We start from the raw sequence: 22,091 nt of genomic DNA, 5'->3' as shown, positions 1-22,091 counted from the left end.
TTTATGGATAAGAGTTAAAGTTTTGACCATGGATTTGATTGCCGAGGGAGAGGGTGTAGATTAAGAAAAGAGGAGCTTGCACAAAAATTTCAGACTACCAGCACTCAAAGAACAAGTAGATAAAAAAGATCCTGTGGAAAATATGATCTGCCAATTGCTGCTTCATTAAACAAAACTGGTCCTCTTAGGTTAAGAGGAAGATAGGTTATATTACTTGTGCCTCCCAATATCCTTTTATATTTGGCTAACCAGTGCCTATCTCATTGCTGAAATATCAGTCCATGATTATCATCTATTGTGGGAAGCCCTCTCTGAATGTTAGAATGTAGAGTTCATTTCCTTCTTAGATCTCTATGTTAAGTTGTATCCTAAACTTAACATCCTGCATCATAATCAACTGTTTGTGTATTTGCATTCCTCTACAAGATTGGGAGCTACTTAAGAGCTGGTAATGTGTCCTTTGCCTTAATCTTTAGAATATTAACAGAGTCAGTCACATAGTAGGAGTCCAAATGTTCTGTGACTAAATTAAAGGACACTTCATTGCTCCCACTACTTTCTGCTAATATCTCCATGACTCTTTACTTCAACTTCTGTCTGCTTCCAGCCCTCCTAATTTGGACAGACTGTTTGAATTCCATTTCCAGTCAGCTTCCTCAGTAAAGGGGAAGAGTTTTTGTTGCCCCTTGTTGTGGTCTCAGTCTTTCAAATAAATATCCTATTGAGCTCCTCCTGCTCCTGGCCAACCCCAACACAGGCCAGCCTGATGCCATCAAATCCAAACCAGTGCCTTCTTTACGGAAAGAGAATTCACATCTTGGCAACCTTGATGTTGTGACTACTGTTTTAGTAAGTTGGTCCCTGATAGATCAACTATCCTATGAGTGAGAAGTTAATGGTGGGAAAGATCAATTCACTGGGCCCTCTCTTCATGTGTGCACTGTGTGTTTGTGTGTGTGTGTATAAAATGTTACATATGCTATATGTATATTGTCATATATATACATCATTGTCAGCCCCTCTTTTATTTCTCTGGATGTATATATATCCAGATAGGAGAGGCCAGCACCCAAGCACTTTGCCTCCCTAGAGGCCATTAAAGGCTCTTAAGTGGTCAGCTGAAATTTTTGATAGCCCTTTATCCAAATGACACTTTCTGGTAAGCAAACCTTTACCTGTAGCAGCTCTACCTAGGTCAAGGACAGGTCTGGAAAGCCTAAGGGACTGCTCTACCTATATTTGATGCATATTACCCTAGGTAACACCACTGTAGTGCACCTTAATTCAGCCTTGTCCACTTCCTTCCAATACCTCAATGACATATAAGTGCCAAATGTTAATACTTAGTAGGGCAGAGCCCATCTTCCTACTAAGGGGGAGAGATTCAGACCAGTTGAGAAAATAAGCCATCTAAGTAGTAGGCAAAAAATCAGGATAGTGGTGTCATTGGAGTTAATCACGTGAGCATTTTAAAAAGAAATTGAATGGTCAATAATAATAACAACATAAAAGAAGAATAAAAAGAATTAAAAGTGTCCATTTGATATGACAGCCATGAAGCTATTGGGAACCTTAGCAAGAAAAGTAAAGATAAAGTGGAGAGGATCGAAGGCAAAATTCCGAGGGTTAAAAAATCAATTGGAAATCAGAACATGGACATGGCAAGGAAAAACTACTCTTTCAAAGAGTTTTACTGAGGTGGGAAGGAGTTTAGGAGAGCTCACTAAAAGAAGGAGCTTTTTTACTATTGTCTTTTCATTTTTAAGAGAGTAATGAACTAGACATTTTCAAAGACTGAAGGGAAGAAGTGAAGATATAGGCAGGATGGGGCAGTTAATGGAGAAGATTATTACAACAGATTAGCAGGAACATGTTAAGTGTCCAAGCGTGAAGACCAGTTCAGATTGAGGAGTATTTGGTATATAGCTCCTTTACGAACGTAAGAAAAGGATCTGAATAGATTCGGGAAAACTGACAGGTAAAAAACAGGAAGTTGATGAGTTCAACATCTAACAGCCTCTGTTTTCTCTTTGAAGGTTAGGGGAGGTCATCTTCTGAGAGGGATGGGGGCGAGAACAAGGCAGAGCATCGTGAAGGGAATGAGGAAGATTTAGAATGAAAGAGGAAAATGACCAAGCGTCAAGATTCAGATTTTTCATTTACCTTCTTCCCTAGACACATGAGCATAATTTAGCATTACTATCCTTAATTTTACATTAGGAAAACTTCCAGGTAACTGTAAGTAGAACAAAATATTATGTTAAATTTCAATGTTTGAATTATAGTTGAAAGAAACAAAAGACAGCTCAACTTCTATCTGGAGGTACCTGCCTAATACTAATCCAGGTTTAGATCTTCCAGAGTTCATTTTTTAAGGTTTTATTTTATTTCAATAGGTTTTTGGGGAACAGGTAATTTTTTGTTACATGGGTAAGTTCTTTAGTGATAATTTCTGAGATTTTGGTACACCCGTCACCTGAACAGTGTACACTGTATCCAATGTGTAGTATTTTATCCCTCACCCCTCTTCCATCCTTCACCCCAAGTCCTCAAAGTCCATCATATCATTCTTATGCCTTTGCATCCTCATAGCTTAGCTGCCACTTATAAGTGAGAACATAGGATATTCGGTTTTCCATTCCTGAGCTACTCCTCTTAGAGTAATGGTCTCCAACTCCATCCAGGTTGCTGAGAAGGCCATTATTTCATTCCTTGTTATGGCTGAGTAATATTCCATGACGTATATATACCACATTTTCTTTATCCACTCACTGGGTAATGGGTATTTAGGCTGGTTCCATATTTTTGCAGTTGCAAATTCTGCTGCTATAAACATGTGTGTGCAACTGTCTTTTTCATATAATGACTTCTTTTCCTCTGGGTAGATACCAAGTAGTGGGATTGCTGGATCAAATAGCAATTCTACTTTTAGTTTTTTAGGGAATCTCCATACTGTCTTCCATAGTGGTTGCACTGGTTTACAGTGCCACTAGCAGTGTAAACTTGTTCCCTTTTCACCACATCAATATCTATTTTTTTTTTTTTAAACTATGGCCATTCTTGCAGGGGTAAGGTGGTGTCTCATTGTGGTTTTACTTTGCATTCCCCTCATGATTAGGGCCGTAAAGCATTTTTATTAACTATCATAAATATCAGCATTTTTAAACCCAAAGAAGTCTTGAAAATGTGAGGATGGCCCTGCTGCCATGGGTAAAATTCTAGAATCCTTACATTTGGTACTTGAGGTCAGGAATCGAACGTGTCTTTTTCCATCCATCTGTTCCTTTCTTTCAAACTATCTGGAGTCCCCAGAGTCTTGAGCTCTTTGGAAAGTTATTATTTACTGATGAGGCTGCTTTTCCTCCCCTGCATTGAGGGTTCGTGGTGTACTCACATGAAGCAATGAACTCCCTCAAGTAGTTTACCACGAAAGCATCACAGTTAAATTAGACTGAGATTTTAGTGACCTTTCCTATTTTTTTCTTGTCTGACAGAATAAAGGTCTAAGAATGTTCAGAAGATGAGCTGGATATGGATGAAAAGATACAGGCTGAGTGTGTCAGAGTTTCCATTAGGAAAACAGAAGGTTTCTTGCCAAATAGAAACACACAGAAAGAATGTTCACTGCATTTTCACCCCTCCCCTCTCACTGCTGCCTCAGACTATTGCCAACTGCATTTACAAACTCTTTAAGAGTGGATCTGAAACAATATCCCAAAACTAGAGGAAGAGTCAAAAGTGTTCCAGATAAAGCACTTTGTCAGAATCAAGGGTTTGAGATTCATCTCAAATGTCTTCCACTGGCTTTGGTCCACCTGGCCTCAACTCCAATCTCTCCATCACACAGCCCTCTAGGGAGAAGAACCTGTCTCAAGCCCCGGAACATGTGGCACTTTCTCATTTCTGTGCCTTTGCTCATGTTGTTCCTGCCACTTAGAATGCCTTGTTCACCAAAAACATTCCGCTTATCCCTTAAAAACCTCACTCAGACTATCTTCCTTGTCTTTTGTGACATGTTGCTTAATGTTTCCTCTCTCTCCACCCTTCGCTCCATTTCCTACTGTGCTGATCCTCTGATTGGTGCAAATCATGCCCTTCCTTTATGTTCATGTAGCATTTTGTGCATAAGCTCCTTATAGCTAGATAGTGTGTTGCACCATTTTTACTTGTTAATGCTGTGTTTCCTCCCTTCACTAGACAGTTGACCCTTCAAGGGAGTAGGTCATGTCTTGTTCTTATGTCCTCAGTGTCTAGCATAATGTCTTGCTTAGAGTGGATGATTGCTAAATGCTCCTGAATGAATGGATGAAAATCTACCAAACATGTACCTAGCAAGTACAAAAAAGAATGAGCCAAGGCGGGTGGATCACCTGAGGTCAGGAGTTCGAGACCATCCTGGCCAACATGGTGAAACCCTGTCTCTACTAAAAATACAAAATTAGCTGGATATGGTGGCACGTGCCTGTAGTTCCAGCTACTCAGGAGGCTGAAGCAGGAGAATCGCTTGAACCTGGGAGGCGGAGGTTGCAGTGAGCTGAGATCTCGCCACTGCATTCCGCCCTGAGCAACAGAGACTGTCTCAAAAAAATAAGAAGAAGAAGAAGAAGAAAAAAAATAAGCCTTACGTGTGTGTATAGAGAGAGATGATAGATAGATAGATAGATAGATAGATAGATAGATAGATAGATAGATAGATAGATAATCTTTATGGTTCATGTTCATTGTCTCAGTAAATCCTATAACCCTTTGAACGCCCCCCTCACCATTTAGTTATTCTCTATATTCATCACTAAAAAGGTCAGCTGGAGGGTAAGGTTGGACTGCTTAGTCCCACAGCAGAGTAGCCATTCAGGCCAGGTCCTCCTGTGCATGGCAGCATGGCATTTGGGTCACGGATACTCAACTCAAAGTGAGGTAATTATTTGGCTGCGATTGCTGAGTTCTCTGATTATTGTAGATTAGAGCTTACTGTCCGACTGAATTATCTGTCTTTTTTGACATATTGGAATGATCAGATTGACTGGATAGATATCAAGCGTCTGCTTTATATTGGCCTGTATGGATTACTTCAGTGGGCCAAATGGACACCCCACCCAGGATTTCTTCATTCTTTGACATGTGATGATTTATTATAAATTTTAACAATTTTACTTAAAAATTGGGGAGGCGCCGGGCGCGGTGGCTCAAGCCTGTAATCCCAGCACTTTGGGAGGCCGAGACGGGTGGATCACGAGGTCAGGAGATCGAGATCATCCTGGCTAACATGGTGAAACCCCGTCTCTACTAAAAAATACAAAAAACCAGCCGGGCGAGGTGGCGGGCGCCTGTAGTCCCAGCTCCTCGGGAGGCTGAGGCAGGAGAATGGCATAAACCCGGGAGGCAGAGCTTGCAGTGAGCTGAGATCCGGCCACTGCACTCCAGCCTGGGCGACAGAGTGAGACTCCGTCTCAAAAAAAAAAAAAATTGGGGAGGCGAGTGGGGGAAGTCTTTTATCAAGAAGGAATCACTGCCATTCTGTCAAATGAAGTTTGGTTATTTCTTGCAAACATAACCCATAGATGGGCAGTCTCTATAAGACAAGCTGTGACTGCAGAGAGTGAATAAATCACATTTTGATTTGGTATTTTCCCCAGCTTCAAACCAGTTATTTTTATTATATTATCCAACCTTCCAATGTTTCTGTTATTCAGGGGAAATAATTGAGAAATAAAAGAGACTATTGTTGTGATTTAGAGAAGATTTTTTCTACCACGTAGCATGAATTTCTTTGAGATGTTGGCTCAGATGTTTAAATGGATAGGGCTTTTAGTAACCGTTTCATTTATAAAATAGGTTACACAGAACTTGGTGTGATTTTATTGAGCACCAAGAATTAACTTAATTTGTTGAAGATCAATATCCAAATGATATATATCATAGAACCCTGAAAGTACACAGACCAAATTCCTTTTATGCAATGACCATCCTTACAAATACTTTAGAATTTGGGGGTGTAGAACATTTTCCATCATCTCTAGTGTCCCCCATCCTCTACTTGTTGCCACCCCAGTTTTTTTTTCTTTGGTTCGCAGAAATATTAGGAAAAAAGATAATTTTAAAAGTATATTTTTGCCAATTGCAAATGTATAGTATTCTGTCTTCCCTGGTTCTGATCCAGCACCTCCCACCCACTCTAACTGTGTTGTTTGGAAAAGTAAAATAAATGCCACAAAATGTCGGTAGAGTTGCATTTCTACACAATTTATCTTGTTTTTTGTAAGGCCCTTTTAATGTCGTAGACTATGCCTTGTTCTCATGGCTACAATAATTATGTGAAAATTTATGAACTGATCTTTAATACAATGTTGTTGTTAGAAGGACTCTTTTTCCTAGTAAGGCTATAAGAAAGGAAATAAACACTTGACCACACCATCTCTACTAAGAATGCAAAGAGCAGTAGCAGCTGGTCTTTATTTTAAAGTAGAAATCTATTTACTGATCATTCCATGCCATCAGTTTGTCACTATGTTGAGTAAATAGTGTAGTAGTAAGTGTGACTGTTTTTTATGACCTCTCCTGTTGTGTGGCTAACACTGTATTTTTGTTTTCTGCAGGCATGAAACCAGATTTAAACAACGTATGCTGGAACTGACGGACACAAACAACATTGCCTACTTATTCCTCTCAGCTGCCAACAGATGGCTGGAGGTCAGGACGGTACGTTCATTTCATGATTTCGAAATGGAAACCAAATAGAGAAGACGCCTGCTGCAAAGAGGCAGACAGTTGTAAAAATTAGCCTTCCACTGAGATTCAGCACTAGCTTCACATTTTCTGAACTTTAAAATAGCTCAGGTTTGTTTATGTTACAGATGAAGTTTGTCATAATGTTTTAGCTAATGACAAGACAAATAGCCCAAAAAGCAAAATTTCATTTTGTGTTCATTAGTCTCTAGATCACATAAGTTAATGGAATGGCAAATATTTGTATAACATCAATTTTTTTTTCCAAAAGAGTACATTTGGCAAGTGAACAGATGTTCTCATTTCCTTTATCGAGTTGGTCCTGCCTGGAAGGATGGCAACTTTCTACGTTTTAAGCCAGTGGAGGGTCATGTTAGTACAAAATGTAGAAAACTACGGTTAATCATTTGTTGCCTTCTGTCTTGAATAATATAGAAGAACAAGCACAAGCTTTGGCATCACACAGACTTGGTCTAGCAAGTTAATTTTAGTCCCAGTTCCTCATCTATAAAGTAAGAATGTGTACCTTGTATGGGCATTGGATTAAAAGTAACATAAATCCCCTACTACACTGATTGGCAAATGCATTCAAGAAATGTCTTTTGAATGCATGCATGAATGAATAATGACTGGTACCTGCCCTGGTAGGGGGTTCATAAGCCAATGAGCTGGAGTATCAAGTAGGAGAGATGAGAAAGACATTCCAGAAGGCAAGGAATATAATTTGTAGTCTGTACAGTCTGGAACATGGATAAGCTACTTTGGCAGTAATGGTGAGTTGTGTGTAATTTTTTTTAATAGGTATTTGCCAGTTTTGAAAAGAAAAAGCATGTTTATCTGTACTATTGAGAGAATCTTATTTCCACTAATTGCGTTTCAGTAATATATAGGCTTTCTTTCAAAACACAACAGAAAAGAGAAGGAAGATGGTAAAGGGATTTTAATAGGGTAGAAATGAAGGAGCCCAAGTTAAAATCTGAGTAGTTGGTTGATGGATACAGATTAACCTAGAATCTTAGACATCCTTGTGAGCTTTTGTTCTCATGATTTCTCACTGGTTTATAGAGATTCTCTACAACTATATTAGTCATTATGTAGAAATTATTCAACAGCACCGCATAGTTATTTTTCACAAAGTTTTGATAGAAGTATTGTTTGCTGATAAATTCCCTCAAGGTAGCTCTGACCGTTGGCAGAAGGTGGGGCAGAGTTTCTTGGGAATTACATATAGATAAATAAAGGCAAGTGAAGTGTTACTTAGGATTTATCACAAAACCAAAACATTATTCCCAAACCCTATCCAAACCATAATTCCATAATTCCTTGTTTTAATTCCTTGTTTTGATATGTGAGTGTCTGTGTGTGTAATTTCCGTTGTTCTATAAGGGGAAAAAATCATATATGAATAATATAATTACTGATGAAATAGCTTACTGAAACAATATCCTGAAATCATAAGGGAGAAATGTTTTGTTTTGTTTTGTTTTGTTTTGTTTGAGATGGAGTCTTGCTCTGTCGCCCAGGCTGGAGTGCAGTGGCTGGATCTCAGCTCACTGCAAGCTCTGCCTCCTGGGTTCACGCCATTCTCCTGCCTCAGCCTCCCGAGTAGCTGAGACTACAGGCGCCCGCCACCTTGCCCGGCTAGTTTTTTTTGTTTTTTTTTTTTAGTAGAGACGGGGTTTCACCGTGTTAGCCAGGATGGTCTCGATCTCCTGACCTCGTGATCCGCCCGTCTCGGCCTCCCAAAGTGCTGGGATTACAGGCTTGAGCCACCGCGCCCGGCCATAAGGGAGAAATGTTAGCAGTTACCTTTGTATCTGGTTTTCCTGAACTTGAAGATCAAGTATGTCTTTTAGGGGCAAGCATATTTGCCTTGGACTTGAGGTGAGAGTCTGACCGACTCCTGTTTCTACTCTTTAGCACTTCCTGCTGTCAGGTTAATGGGTATGTGTTGAACAAGAATCTTCAAGCAAACCATATGCTCTGTTCTCATAGCCAGAAGACAAGATATTAGAGCCTTAACACTGCCAAGAAAGGGAAGGTCAGGAAAAATTAGAAAGGAACAGCAGCCAAACTCAGAATGGTTTTGTTTAGTTTGATTCATAACCCAATACTTTAACCCCCACGTGAAAAAGCAGTTGAACCTGCCTAAATATAATAGAATCTATATCTTGAATTCCACCTGCAAAGAACAAAATACTGACACTTGAAACAGGAAGGGCAGAACAGGCCATTCATTTGGTTACTTTGTAATACATTTGTTACTCTTTGCTTTCTGTGTATTAGAATCCTTCCAAGATTTGCAATCTAGTCTTACTACTAGAACTCTCCCTTAAAAATTAATACAAAAGACTGAGGAGTATTTTATTTTCATTTCTGGTGGGCAAAGATATATTTTGGCAAGAAACATTTGTTGATTTATTGCAAAGTTCCAGGCATATCTGCTGAAAGAAGTCAAGGTTCAAGGTCCTTTGGGTATGATTTGCCTCCATCCATTGTATTTATATGTCAGTAACTTTATATGGATAAACACTTGTACACACGCACACATACACACTCCTCTAGACAATCTCGGAGATCCACTGTGAGACCAGTCAGATTCACTGTCACTCTGCTCTTCTGAGTGAACTGAGAGTTTTCATTGGAACCAGGTGTATTTAAATATAAATACTATAATCCAAGAACATATGCCACAGTAGGAGTGTTAAATAAGGTAGATGACTTCTCCTGGGGAATAACCTTTTCTCTCAATTGTGCACATATAAATGACCTCATTACTACTGTGTTTCTGTGGGCATGTCCACATCACTGGAGACAGAATTTTAGTTTGGAATAACTGGATCTTGTGTGAGAAAAATGAAGTTGAGATATAGGACCTTGGAGACTAGGGTGTGAACTGTTCTCTACACCCCACAGCTGGATATATGCTGTTCGTAAGTCACTTTTTAAAAAAAGTAATAAAAATTTCTATTTGGCCCAGTACATCTGCATTGATCTTATCTGTGGTATGGTCACAACCCCCTCTTTGTCATATTACTCAGTAAGTTCACATAAATATCTGCTTCTAGCAAATATTCTCAGAGTTCCCAGAGCAGGAACGCAACCAAAATGGTACAAAGAAGGTCACTTCATTGGGCATAAATTAGAAGAGGCAAGCAGGATTTCTTCACACAGATTTCACTAACTCTAATTCATGGACTCAGAGCCATAATGGAAATGGGAGAAAACATGATATCATTGCTTTCTGTGGCTATGTTTCCCCTCCCTTCCTCTTCATGCCCAGTTTTAACTTTCCAAAGTCATGTCACTGCTGTTAACAGAAAATCTCAAGAAAGAAGAGAGAGAAACCAGAGTAGAAACACCTTTTGTTGAATTTGGGAAGTTCCCTGAACCTCATCCAATTTTTGTTTATCTTTTTTTTTTTTTAATTATACTTTAAGTTCTGGGATACATACGCTGAACCTGTGCGTTTGTTACATAGGTATACACATGCCGTGGTGGTTTGCTGCACTCATCAACCCGTGATCCACATTAGGCATTTCTCCTAATGCTATCACTCCCTTAGCCCCCAACGCCCTGACAGACCCCAGTGATGGTCCCCTCCTTGTGTCCATGTGTTCTCATTGTCCAGCTCTCACTTATGAGTGAGAACATGTAGTGTTTGGTTTTCTGTTCCTGTGTTAGTTTGCTGAGAATGATGGTTTCCAGCTTCATCCATGTCCCTACAAAGGACACGAACTCATCCTTTTTTATGGTTGCATAGTATTCCATGGTGTATGTGTGCCATATTTTCTTTATCCAGTCTATCATTGATGGGCATTTGGGTTGGTTCCAAGTCTCTGCTATTGTGAACAGTGCTGCAGTAAACATATGTGTGCGTGTATCTTTATAGTAGAATGATTTATATTCCTTTGGATATATACCCAGTAATGGGATTGCTGGGTCAAATGGTATTTCTGGTTCTAGATCCTTGAGGAATGGCCACGCTGTCTTCCACAATGATTGAACTAATTTACCCTCCCACTAACAGTGTAAAAGCGTTCCTATTTCTCCATATCCTCTCTAGCATCTGTTGTTTCTTGACTTTTTAATGATCACCATTATAACTGGCATAAGATGGTATCTCATTGTGGTTTTGATTTGCATTTCTGTAATGACCAGTGATGATGAGCTTTTTTTCATATGTTGAGATAGAGACATGAAAAACCCTTCAAAAAACTCAATGAATCCAAGAGCTGGTTTTTTGAAAAGATCAACAAAATAGATAGACTGCTAACCAGACTAATAAAGGAGAAAAGAGAGAAGAATCAAATAGATAACAATAAAAAATGATAAAGGGGATATCACCACTAATCCCACATAAATACAAACTACCATCAGAAAATGCAATAAACACCTCTACGCAAATAAACTAGAAAATCTAGAAGAAATGAATAAATTTCTGGACACATACACCCTCCCAAGACTAAACCAGGAAGAAGTCAAATCCCTGGATAGACCAATAAAAAGTTCTGAAATTGAGGCATTAATTAATAGCCTACCAACCAAAAAAAGCCCAGGACCATACAGATTCACAGTCGAATTCTACTGGAGGTACAAAGAGGAGCTTGTATCATTCCTTCTGAAACTATTGCAAACAATAGAAAACGAGGGACTCCTCCCTAACTCATTTTATGAGGCCAGCATCATCCTGATACCAAAACCTGATAGAGACACAACAAAAATGGAAAATTCCAGGCCAATATCCCTGATGAACATCATTGCAAAAATCCTCCATAAAATACTGGCAAACCGAATCCAGCAGCACATCAAAAAGCTTATCCACCACGATCAAGTTGGCTTCATCTCTGGGATGCAAGGCTGGTTCAACATATGCAAATCAATAAACATAATCCATCATGTCAACAGAACCAATAACTAAAACCACATGATTGTCTCAATAGATGCAGAAAAGGCCTTCGATAAAATTCAACACCCCTTCATGCTAAAAACTTCAATAAACTAGATATTGATGGAATGTATCTCAAAATAATTGTTTATGTTTTTTTAAAAATATAGAGCTTTCTTTTCTTTTCCCAGTCATGTTAAGTAAGAGTTAAGACAATCATGATTTATCCTCTGTCTGCGCACACAGTTTTCCCTATGGAAGATCTAGCCTTGCCTACCATATTCATTTCATATTCATTTTGAATTGCGAAAAAACATAAAGGCCATAACACACTCAAATCATAAAAGGACAAGAAACTAAAAGAATAAAATAATTTGGCTGGTAGATCATTTGGCTGGTAGAAAACGTCTAGACTGTGGCTGGCCACCAGAGTTGCTTTGGCAGTAGAGGGGACTGTTTTTCCTCTGGGTGCCAAGTGAAGCCGGCCGTGGTTGAGTGCAATGTGTCACTATAGCCTAACCTCTGAATGCTGCTTGCGTCCTTTCGTTCAGCAGTGTTTTCTCTTCATCCCTTTGCACTAAACAATTCCAGTTCTTTGGCATTGGTGTTTTCAGTTGCAAAAATGGTGTAACTTTATCTAAAGGGTGTCTTTCCAAGGCTTTGTCTTGCTGTGTGGTGAAAGGATAAAAGAAAATTCACATCAAGAAGCCAAAAATAAAGACTTTGGAGTCAACAGGCTAAAGTAAAAATGGTCTTTAGGGTGAACTTGCACAAGAGTCTAGTTTGTGAGACAACACTGCTTTTTTGTGTGTTCACAATTCAACGACAGACAGGGATACAGTGATCTCGTAATTTGGAGGTCCTAATATATTCTTGCAGATACCCAGTGGTACCATAATGTGCTCCTGAGTGCTATATGAAGGAGAGAGATTACATACTTTTTGGTTGCTATTAACTATTTACAAGGCTGCTTTATAGAGAATTACAATTTTCATTATAATTCTAAATATAGATAGATGTCTTTGAATCACTAGAAATATGAAAAGGGGCCTCTCTTTTGACATGGGAATCTTCTGGTGGGGAGTATTGAATTCACAAAATTGATGGAAGTTATAATTTACTATTCTACAGATAAAAGCCCTCTTTTGAAAGTAGATAATTCATCTATGTTGTAACTTCTGTTTCCTAAGTTCAGTCTCCCATTTCATTGTATCATTTGGATGGAAGGTGGTTTTCACTGAGTAGATTGCTTAGGATATGTAAGGCTACAGCAGTAGAATAAATGCTATTAGTGATCCCTAAGTATTTGCTGTCCTCTGTGAAAGTTATGCAAACCATCTGCTTCTCCTTTCTTAGTTTATTGCGTCTAAGCCATTTTGCTACTCACATATTTGCAGAGGAATGGAAAGATGTAACCATAGGGTCACTTTATGGTTCATTAAAGTTGTTATGTTTAACAGTAAAGGAAGTGAAAATCGGAGACTTAACGAAAGCATTTTTTTTATTTTTATGTTTTATTTATTTATTTATTTGTTTTTTTGAGATGGAGTCTCACTCTGTTGCCCAGGCTAGAGTGCAGTGGCACAATCTCAGCTCACTGCAACCTCTGCCTCCCGTGTTCAAGCGATTCATCTGCCTCAGCCTCCCGAGTAGCTGGGACTACAGGTGCCCGCCATGACACCCAGCTAATTTTTTGTGTTTTTAGTATAGACGGGGTTTCACTGTGTTAGCCAGGATGGTCTCGATCTCCTGATCTTGTGATCTGCCTGCCTCAGCCTCCCAAAGTGCTGGGATTACAGGAATGAGCCACCGCGCCTGGCCACAAAAGCTTTTATGTTAGTTATTAATTTCACATTCCCATACTACTATAATATTTGAAGAGAAGTGATTGAAATTTAGTGATTTTGCTGTATATTTTTTGAAAGGTATAGTACAAAAAGGGCTTCATCCCTTATGCAAATCAAGATAAAATTCTGATCAGAAGTCTCTAAAATATTTCCAGTACTTTAGGAAAAAAAAACAAAAAACAGTTTTTAGCAGTGATAATAATCCAGCAGTGAGCTGGAAAGTATCTAGTTAGTATGATGAAAAGACAGCCTGAATGGCTTTTTCTTTAAAAAGAAAGTTTAGGCCGGGCGCGGTGGCTCAAGCCTGTAATCCCAGCACTTGGGGAGGCCGAGGCGGGTGGATCACGAGGTCAGGAGATGAAGACCATCCTGGCTAACACGGTGAAACCCCGTCTCTACTAAAAATACAAAAAACCAGCCGGGCGAGGTGGCGGGTGCCTGTAGTCCCAGCTACTCCGGAGGCTGAGGCAGGAGAATGGCGGGAACCCGGGAGGCGGAGCTTGCAGTGAGCCGAGATTGCGCCACTGCACTCCAGCCTGGGTGACACAGCGAGACTCCGTCTCAAAAAAAATAAATAAATAAATAAATAAAATAAAAAGAAAGTTTAAAAATATTTTTATAATAAAATAACTTTGTTACAGGTACTAAACTATAGACATATTGGCTTTCAAACTATAATATCTATTTGAATTTAGTAGATTATAGATTTTGAAAATCAGTTCCTCTTCTGAAAATTTTGCTATAAAATGTACCTCTAAAACTATCTTTCTTTTGCTCAAGGGTCAAAAATATTTCTAAAACATTTTAATATATGAATTTGAGCATATTTGTATTGCTGGCCTAATAACTAATAATATCTAGCGATCGTATTGAAAATTATACAAGTAGTTTTGAAACATTAACCACGTGAAAGAAAATATATACTGACTACAACTTATTGATGAGTCTTCTCCTTTTTCTCCCATCATCTGTTTTCACTTCTTTTGCTGGCCCTTTTGCCAGAATAACACTACCTACCTGTTAACCGGAATTATCATTTTAATTCAACAGAAACCAGTTTAAATTATCTTCTAATCAAATCTACCATGTCATTCTTTACAGTGGGTGAATTCGGGAACCCAATTTAGAATACAAAGATTTCCATAGTAAACTAAACTTAATAGAGAGAAATTGACTGCATAATGTTTTACCTTTCCTTTATTATATTTATATTCATATTACTCCCACTTTTTAATTTCCATTTATTTAGACCCAGTGATTTTTGATATTTCAGTCAGCTATGGCCTTGTTATATTCTAGTCCAGATCTGTTCTTTATAAAAAAACACAGCAACAGCAGTTTGTGAGTTTTTTTCCCACAATTAAAATAGTAAAAAATATATATATAATAATTTGGAACGGAATAATGAAATTCACGAGTTAGGTAAAAGTACTTTTCACTTTAGAAAAGGAAATAACTCATAACACTTAAACATAGCAAAGTTTTTTAAAGAGACTCATATTACAGTTCTAAATGGACATGGGAGTTAAAAGATTATAAAACTCGGTGTTGGACTTCCCACTTTATAAAAAATACACCCTTGTAGTATCTTTACATGTTCAGCTCTTAAAACCTGGAAATGAGATTGGTAGAGACTTAAATGATTCATACAAATCCTAAAAGCAAAGTCGGGAGAAGTCCTAAGTTGGAAAATACTCAGCTCATAGAAAAACTCAGTGAATGTTTTATGAAGGGGTGAATTTATCTAGTCATTTACTGCACAAAGAAGTACTGAAGTTTCACAATCAATGTATTTAGCATTATTCCTATTGCTGGAGATAATAATGGTAAAAATTCAAAGACCCTGTCCTCATGGAACGTAGATTCTAATGAGAGTAGATAGAAAATAACCATGTAAACGAATAAGCAAATAAGATCGTTTCATACACTTCAGAGTGCTTTGAGGAAAATAAAACAGGATGATGGGATAGAGAAGAGCCACAGGGCTGGAGGTAGGAACCAAGAAAAGGAAGACTTTTCCAAGGAGGTGATATTTCAGCTGACCCTCAAATGATAGGAAGGAGCCAGGTATCAAGGACCTATTGACAAGCATTTCAGGCAGTCATTGGGAGAAACAAAGTTGATGTATTCCCAAGAATAGGGAAAAGGCTAGTGTGGTCGGAGTATAGTGAAGGAGCAGAATAGTAATCTCAGACGAGGTCAGAGTAGACAGGGTGCAAAATCCAGACTATATCATATAAGGCTAATCCATCTGAGTTTGAATGTATTATAAGTATAACAGGAAGGTACTGTTAATTCTAAACAGGGGAGTTATATGATCTAACTTACATTTTTAAAAGAATGTATGAATGAATGAATGAAGTCAGCTGGCAGGAGGTAGAGAATAGAAATTAATAAAATAAAAGAAGTACCTTGCCTCAAACTCTTAACATATATACCACTCACAGAAATTTCTCAGAAGACAGAAGACATATGTTTTTTAATGTCAAGCCAGACATACCTTGCTGGAAGGATTTTCTGGTATTAATTTACTTTCTGTAACTTGTTACAGAAACTCTATGAGACTTTTAGAAAAAAAAATGTGGAAATAACAATGAATAACACAAATTTGAAAGTATTAACTTTACCCAAAATGGCTGAAAGGAAAAAATTCATATTGCTGTAAATATTTTAGAAGTATTTGGGAGCACTTTGGCATGTATAAACTGCAGAAGAGCAACCCAGACTGGTTATTCTCTGCATCTGTGTAGTTAATTCAAATAAAGAGGAAAAGAGAAAGAACTATCTAGTAGGGGTGTGGCAAGTTGTTAACAGAAGGATACACCAGAAGAGGCCATCAAAGGAAGTATTTACTACCTCTGTGGAATTTATTGCCTCAAAGGATTAACTCTGTGTGATTTTTTTCCTTTAATCTTTGCAAAGATCATGAGCATCCATATGGAATTAAATTTTAGTGCCTGCTTTAACCTTTGAGGTTTTTATGATGCATACAAATTTTTAAGTTTGCTTTAAACATTTGAAAATTATCCAAAGGAAAAAAAAAAGACATTCTGGTACGTGGAGATGGGGAAATCTAATTAGTATTTAACATTTTTATTCCTTTAAAAATCCTTGTGAATTAAATATCATTTATATTTTCCAAGGAAGAAACAGTCTCAGAGGGTTTTAAATTGCTTGTCTAAGCTCATTAACTAGTAACTGTCAAGGTCAGTGTCTGAACCCAGATTTTTGATTCCATGGCTGGGATCACCGGTTGTTCAAACAGTTTGATCTTTGGAGCTGTTTTTAAAAGAGACAAGAATGTAAACATGTGAGCTCATTTGAGAAACATCTCCATTCTTTGACTTCAGCATGTTCAACATTCCATTACTGTCATTAATGTGTTATCATCTAATTGTGAGATTGTTGTTGAGGGACCACAGACAAATCTATCTAGAGAAGGAGTTTTATCAGTGGAATGAGACTTGAGATAATTCTAGAAAGTGACCATATCGAGATTCTATCTGCTTTGGTGATGTGTGACACATCAACATAAGAAGTTTTTAGAATTTCTTTTTTGAATGATGAGACAGAACAATACCTAAGAATGTTGGGAAATGGGATAAAAAGAAAGCATTAGGAAATGGACAGATGTCCCTATCTTTTATTTGAATCTATGGCTGTTATTAAAGAATTGTTTTAATTTTGGAAAAGAGTTTATAATTGAATCATATACTATTTAAATACATTAAGACATGTCCATACTTGTATTGTCTGAGCAAACATAGCCCTTATTCTTATTTACATGAAATCTGTAGGTTTAGTGTCCCAGACTCTGAGCCCAGATAGTTGACAAAAAGTTCAAATACTAGGTTGGAGCCAAAGTAATTGTGAGTTTTGCCATTATTTTTGCATCAGCCTAATACAAATCCCAACAAGTTAACCAGAGACAAATTTCTGCAAGGGCCTCACTACATGACACAAAGGAGCTAATCACAATCCTGACATAAGCACACATGAAATCTGAGCTAGAACATCAGGTCCAAAAGTAATTGCTTGTGTGGCAACATAATGCAGTAGAAAGTCGGAAACAAAAAAAAAGGAAACCCTACATCTGATCCTCATTGTGCCACCAATTATAGCTTAACTTCTGGCAAGATGTTTAACTTCTCTGAACCCATATCATATATATATATACCTGTATATATATATATATAACTCATATATATATATATATATGCTAAACATCCTGTATATATGTGTGTGTGTGTGTATAGTGAGCGCATGGAATCACTCTCCATTCCAGCCCTAATATTGCAAGCTATTATTCTTCTACATCTCAGGTATTCTTCCTCTGAAACTTAACAGGACACATATGGAATGATGTATATTCTCTCAGTGATCACCTCTGTAAATTGATTGAAATATTTGGTTTAAGAACTTGGGAGTGACCTTTTAACATTTTCTCTTGCTTTTTCAAAGGATTATCTGGGAGCCTGCATTGTCCTCACTGCATCTATAGCATCCATTAGTGGGTCTTCGAATTCTGGATTGGTAGGCTTGGGTCTTCTGTATGCACTTACGGTAGGTATGGATAAAAATATCACAGGAACAGAAAACCAAACACCGCATGTTCTCACTCATAAATGGGAGTTGAATATTGAGAACACATGGACACAGAGAGGGGAATGACACATACCAGGGCCTGTCGGCGGTTGGGGGTGAGGGAAGGGGACTTAGAGGGTGGGTCAATAGGTGCAGCAAACCACCATGGCACACGTATACCTATGTGACAAACCTGCACGTTCTGCACATGTATCCCTTTTTTTAAAGAATAAATAAAGGGGAAAACATCTCATTTTGTGCAGTGTTGGAGGGTCTACTACAGTTATTATCAACTCTTATTCATGGATGTTAAAGGAAAGGTTTAAATTCATAAGAAGATTACATCTTGCAAATAATAGTAAATTGGGGCCCAAACCCAGGTTTACAGGACAGGTTGGATTCATTTCTAGCATTGTGAACCAATTTTTAAGAACTTCTCAGATCTTGTGGTCAGAGTACTCTCCAGGCTGTTTGGGATCCCTGTTCTGAGTTGTACACAACCCACTTGGGGACGCTACAATGAATGTGAATATACACGAGATAAGTGCAAACAGAAGTGTATACCACTATCCACCATGCGGGGAAATCAGGACAGTTCACAAAAGAGTGACGCTTATGGACCCTTGAAGGGAGCAGACACCTTCTCTGCTGATATATCACATGACATTCTCCTTGGTCTCTAATATTCTGTAGCACTTATGAGTTGTATCACACGTGTACACTAATGGTCTAAGTTATCTCGTTCCAAAATTTCTGGTGATTAACCACAACTTCTTACTTTAGTTTATTTAAAAATTTTTTTAAATCACCTGACACAGATAACCAATTATTTGAATTGGGTTGTGAGGAACTTGGCTGACCTGGAGGTCCAGATGGGTGCAGTGAAGAAAGTGAACAGTTTCCTGACTATGGAGTCAGAGAACTATGAAGGCACAATGGGTATTGCTCTTAATATTGTTTGTTTCACTTAAATATTTATTTTAATCAAATATTAGTGTGTGTTGGGCATATTGTTGTTTCTGCTTTTGCTTTCCACTTCAATATCCAGAAAACTAACTCTCATCTTGGCTTTGCTTGATTATGTACACCTGAAAAGATGTGACTATTTATGCCTGAAAAGTCTTTGATAAAACCGGAGTCCAAACAGATATTTATTTAATGATATTTAAAAAGACTTATAAAAATATTTGGGCTTTATTACATTAATTGCTGATCTAAACTATAAACTAATATATTTTCTTTCTCAAGACGTTATTAACTTAGTGTCAAGAAATTTGGATCTTAAAATACGGACTGAGATTCCCAACTTTGCTAGAATAAAACTGTCAGGAAATTCAATACTGAGGACAGAATAATCTTCATTAAATGCAAATATCCAAGCTTAAAAGGCATTCCTTTACCTAAGTTTTTCAACAGCCATCTAGCTCTTCAAGGACAAAATCCAGAAAACTTAGCTAAGATCATGAGCCCCTTCGTTAGCCAACCCTTATCCATCTATCTTGTCTCATTTCTTGTCATCCACCTGCACCACTTTTACTCTGGCCACACTAAAATGCTAGGCTTTCTTTTCCTCTTTATTCTCCTATGCACATATATTTAAAATAAATTTCCCCAGCTCCCATCCTCTAAGATTCATCTCAGGCACTAGTTCCTCTTGGAGTCCTCCTGGACCTCCAAGGTTAGCACCGTAGGTTTGCCTTCATCATGGGGCCTCCATGTAGTACTGTAGGTGCTGACCTACTGGACACTTCCCCAAGGACACAGCAAACACCTCGAGCTGTGTCTTTCGTCTCCATATTCCCAGCACCTTGCACAGCACCTCTCACATTTAAAGCACGTAAGTGTTTAATGACCAACTGACTGAACAAATAAATCAATTCAGAAAAGAACTATCTCTGTCCAGTTTGAATAGAATTGAGTGACGGAATGCTAAGGAGAGGTGATGATGGTTAAGGCTCCAAAAACAAACACGAAAAAACTGTCTTAAAAGTGCTTAATCAAAAGGTGTTTATTTGAATGTGATTTAAATTTAAAAAAAAAAATCCTGCCACATAGTTTGTTCAGTATACTTTAAATTTAGAAAAAAAAAATCTATATGTATAAATGTATTTAAGTATGCATACATTTCTTTCTGCATCAATCTCTATCTGCCTATTATCTATCTGTCTATTTCCCCACCCCATCCTCCAGATCCTTCTCAAGTTCCAGAATATTGGCCACAAGAAGGGGAGATTAAGATACATGATCTGTGTGTCAGATATGAAAATAATCTGAAACCTGTTCTTAAGCATGTCAAGGCTTACATCAAACCTGGACAAAAGGTATGAAATCATTGCATTTTATTTGTTCTCTACATAAAACCTGTGGTGGAGTCTGCTTTTTTACTACCTAAACTCTTCATACTTCCCAGCCAAGTAAGTATATTCTCACTGGCCTCACATAATATTCCCTACCTGGTGTAGGTCAAATTATCTGCATAAAAGAAAAAAGGGAGAGATAGGATCAGTCTACAATACATGTTCTCCAAGTCATATTGTAATTCACTAGTCTCCCATGAAGATGAGAAAAGTCAACAATAGGCATGTTTTTAAAAATTTCTGTCGTATGGCTCCTGGCCAAAATAGCCATCCCCTTGGGAACCTTTGCATTCATAATAACTCTAGTCCCCAAATTACTTCTTTTAGTTATCATAAAAAGAATATGTGGGCAGAATAAAATGGAATCATTCTGCTTTTCGTTATAAAACTATCACTTCTAAGATAATATGGAATCATTATTTGTTAGTCCAACAATATATTAAATGTAAAAAAAAGCCACGAAGAAAAAGCAAGGCAATCACATGGAAATAAAAATAATTAGAATGAAATCATCGAAGATTTGATGAGGACTGTTTTTATATTTTTATTTTTTATTTTTTGAGACAGGGTCTTGTTCTTTCACCCAGGGTGGAGCGCAGTGGCGTGATCACGGCTCGCTGCAGCCTCGACCTCCTGGTCTCCAGCTATCCTCCCACTTGAGCCTTCCAAGTAGCTGGGTCTACAGGCACACACCACCACACCCAGCTAATTTGTGTATTTTCTTGTAGAGATGGGTTTTCACAATATTGCCCAGGCTAGTCTTGAACTCCTGGCCTCAAGTGACCTACACGCCTCAGCCTCCCAAAGTGTTGGGTTTACAGGTGTGAGCCATTGTGCCCAGCCTGTTTTTATCTTGATAATAGTTTATAATGTAGACCTAAGAAAAAATGATGACTATAATGTAATTATTTAAACATAATTACAGTTTTATCATAATATCTTAAGTTAAAAAATAAAACAAGCTAATCTTCTGTCCTTTGTCTGAGTCCTCTTCTCTTTGAGTGACAGCTGTTTTCATAGGTGGGCATATGTGGTCGCACTGGCAGTGGGAAATCATCGTTATCTCTGGCTTTCTTCAGAATGGTTGATATATTTGATGGTGAGTTGCTAACTAAATTTTTTAAGTGGCCATGTGGTGCTTTCCTGTAAAAAAAATCAATTTACCTAATCCTGCAGAAATAAAAAGCAAATATTTATAAGGACTTTGTGCTCTACACATGGTTCAAGGCAGATATCCCAAATAAACAGCTCAAAGGTAAATAAAGGACATAGAATTGGGGAAATAAAATGATGAGCCTTAAACTCATGTCTATACATTATTGCTAAAGCATTTTAATAAACTGGTAAAATGAAAACAAGACCACCCACTTTGAATAGCAGTAGATGGAGGTAGAATTTCAAGAGAAAGAAAGAGGGAGGACAACTGCCTTGCTTCCTTTAGATTAAACATATGTCTCTTTCCAACAAAGGAAAAAAGCACAAGGAGATAAGTAATCTGCATTTTTAATTTTGGTACGTACACTCTTACCATCATCTGCTTAATAACATAGCTTAATGACACTGAACATTTTGTGAGGAGGCAACCTTTGCTGCAAAGTGATGAAGCTCATGATAACAACATACACAAAACATACACATTCATCCACCAAATTATTAATAATATGATACACAAAAGCATAGAAATAACTTAAT

At 37.8% G+C, this 22,091-nt stretch overlaps 1 protein-coding gene across 1 annotated transcript in view; it reads left to right on the top strand.

Annotated features, from left to right (window-relative positions):
• The window catches only part of ABCC9 (ATP-binding cassette, sub-family C (CFTR/MRP), member 9), a 144,882-nt gene that overhangs the window by 108,127 nt on the left and 14,664 nt on the right, over nt 1-22,091 (top strand). Inside the window, exons 31-35 of the mRNA XM_011955729.1 lie at nt 6,594-6,696; nt 17,920-18,021; nt 18,861-18,981; nt 20,233-20,363; nt 21,420-21,498. Coding sequence (XP_011811119.1) covers nt 6,594-6,696; nt 17,920-18,021; nt 18,861-18,981; nt 20,233-20,363; nt 21,420-21,498 — 536 coding nt within the window. The remainder of the gene's footprint in view (nt 1-6,593; nt 6,697-17,919; nt 18,022-18,860; nt 18,982-20,232; nt 20,364-21,419; nt 21,499-22,091) is intronic.

Source organism: Colobus angolensis, unplaced genomic scaffold (genome assembly GCF_000951035.1).
Source record: "Colobus angolensis palliatus isolate OR3802 unplaced genomic scaffold, Cang.pa_1.0 Scaffold11, whole genome shotgun sequence".
NCBI classification, from domain to species: Eukaryota; Metazoa; Chordata; class Mammalia; order Primates; family Cercopithecidae; genus Colobus; species Colobus angolensis.
This window is presented reverse-complemented; position numbering and strand designations above follow the sequence as displayed.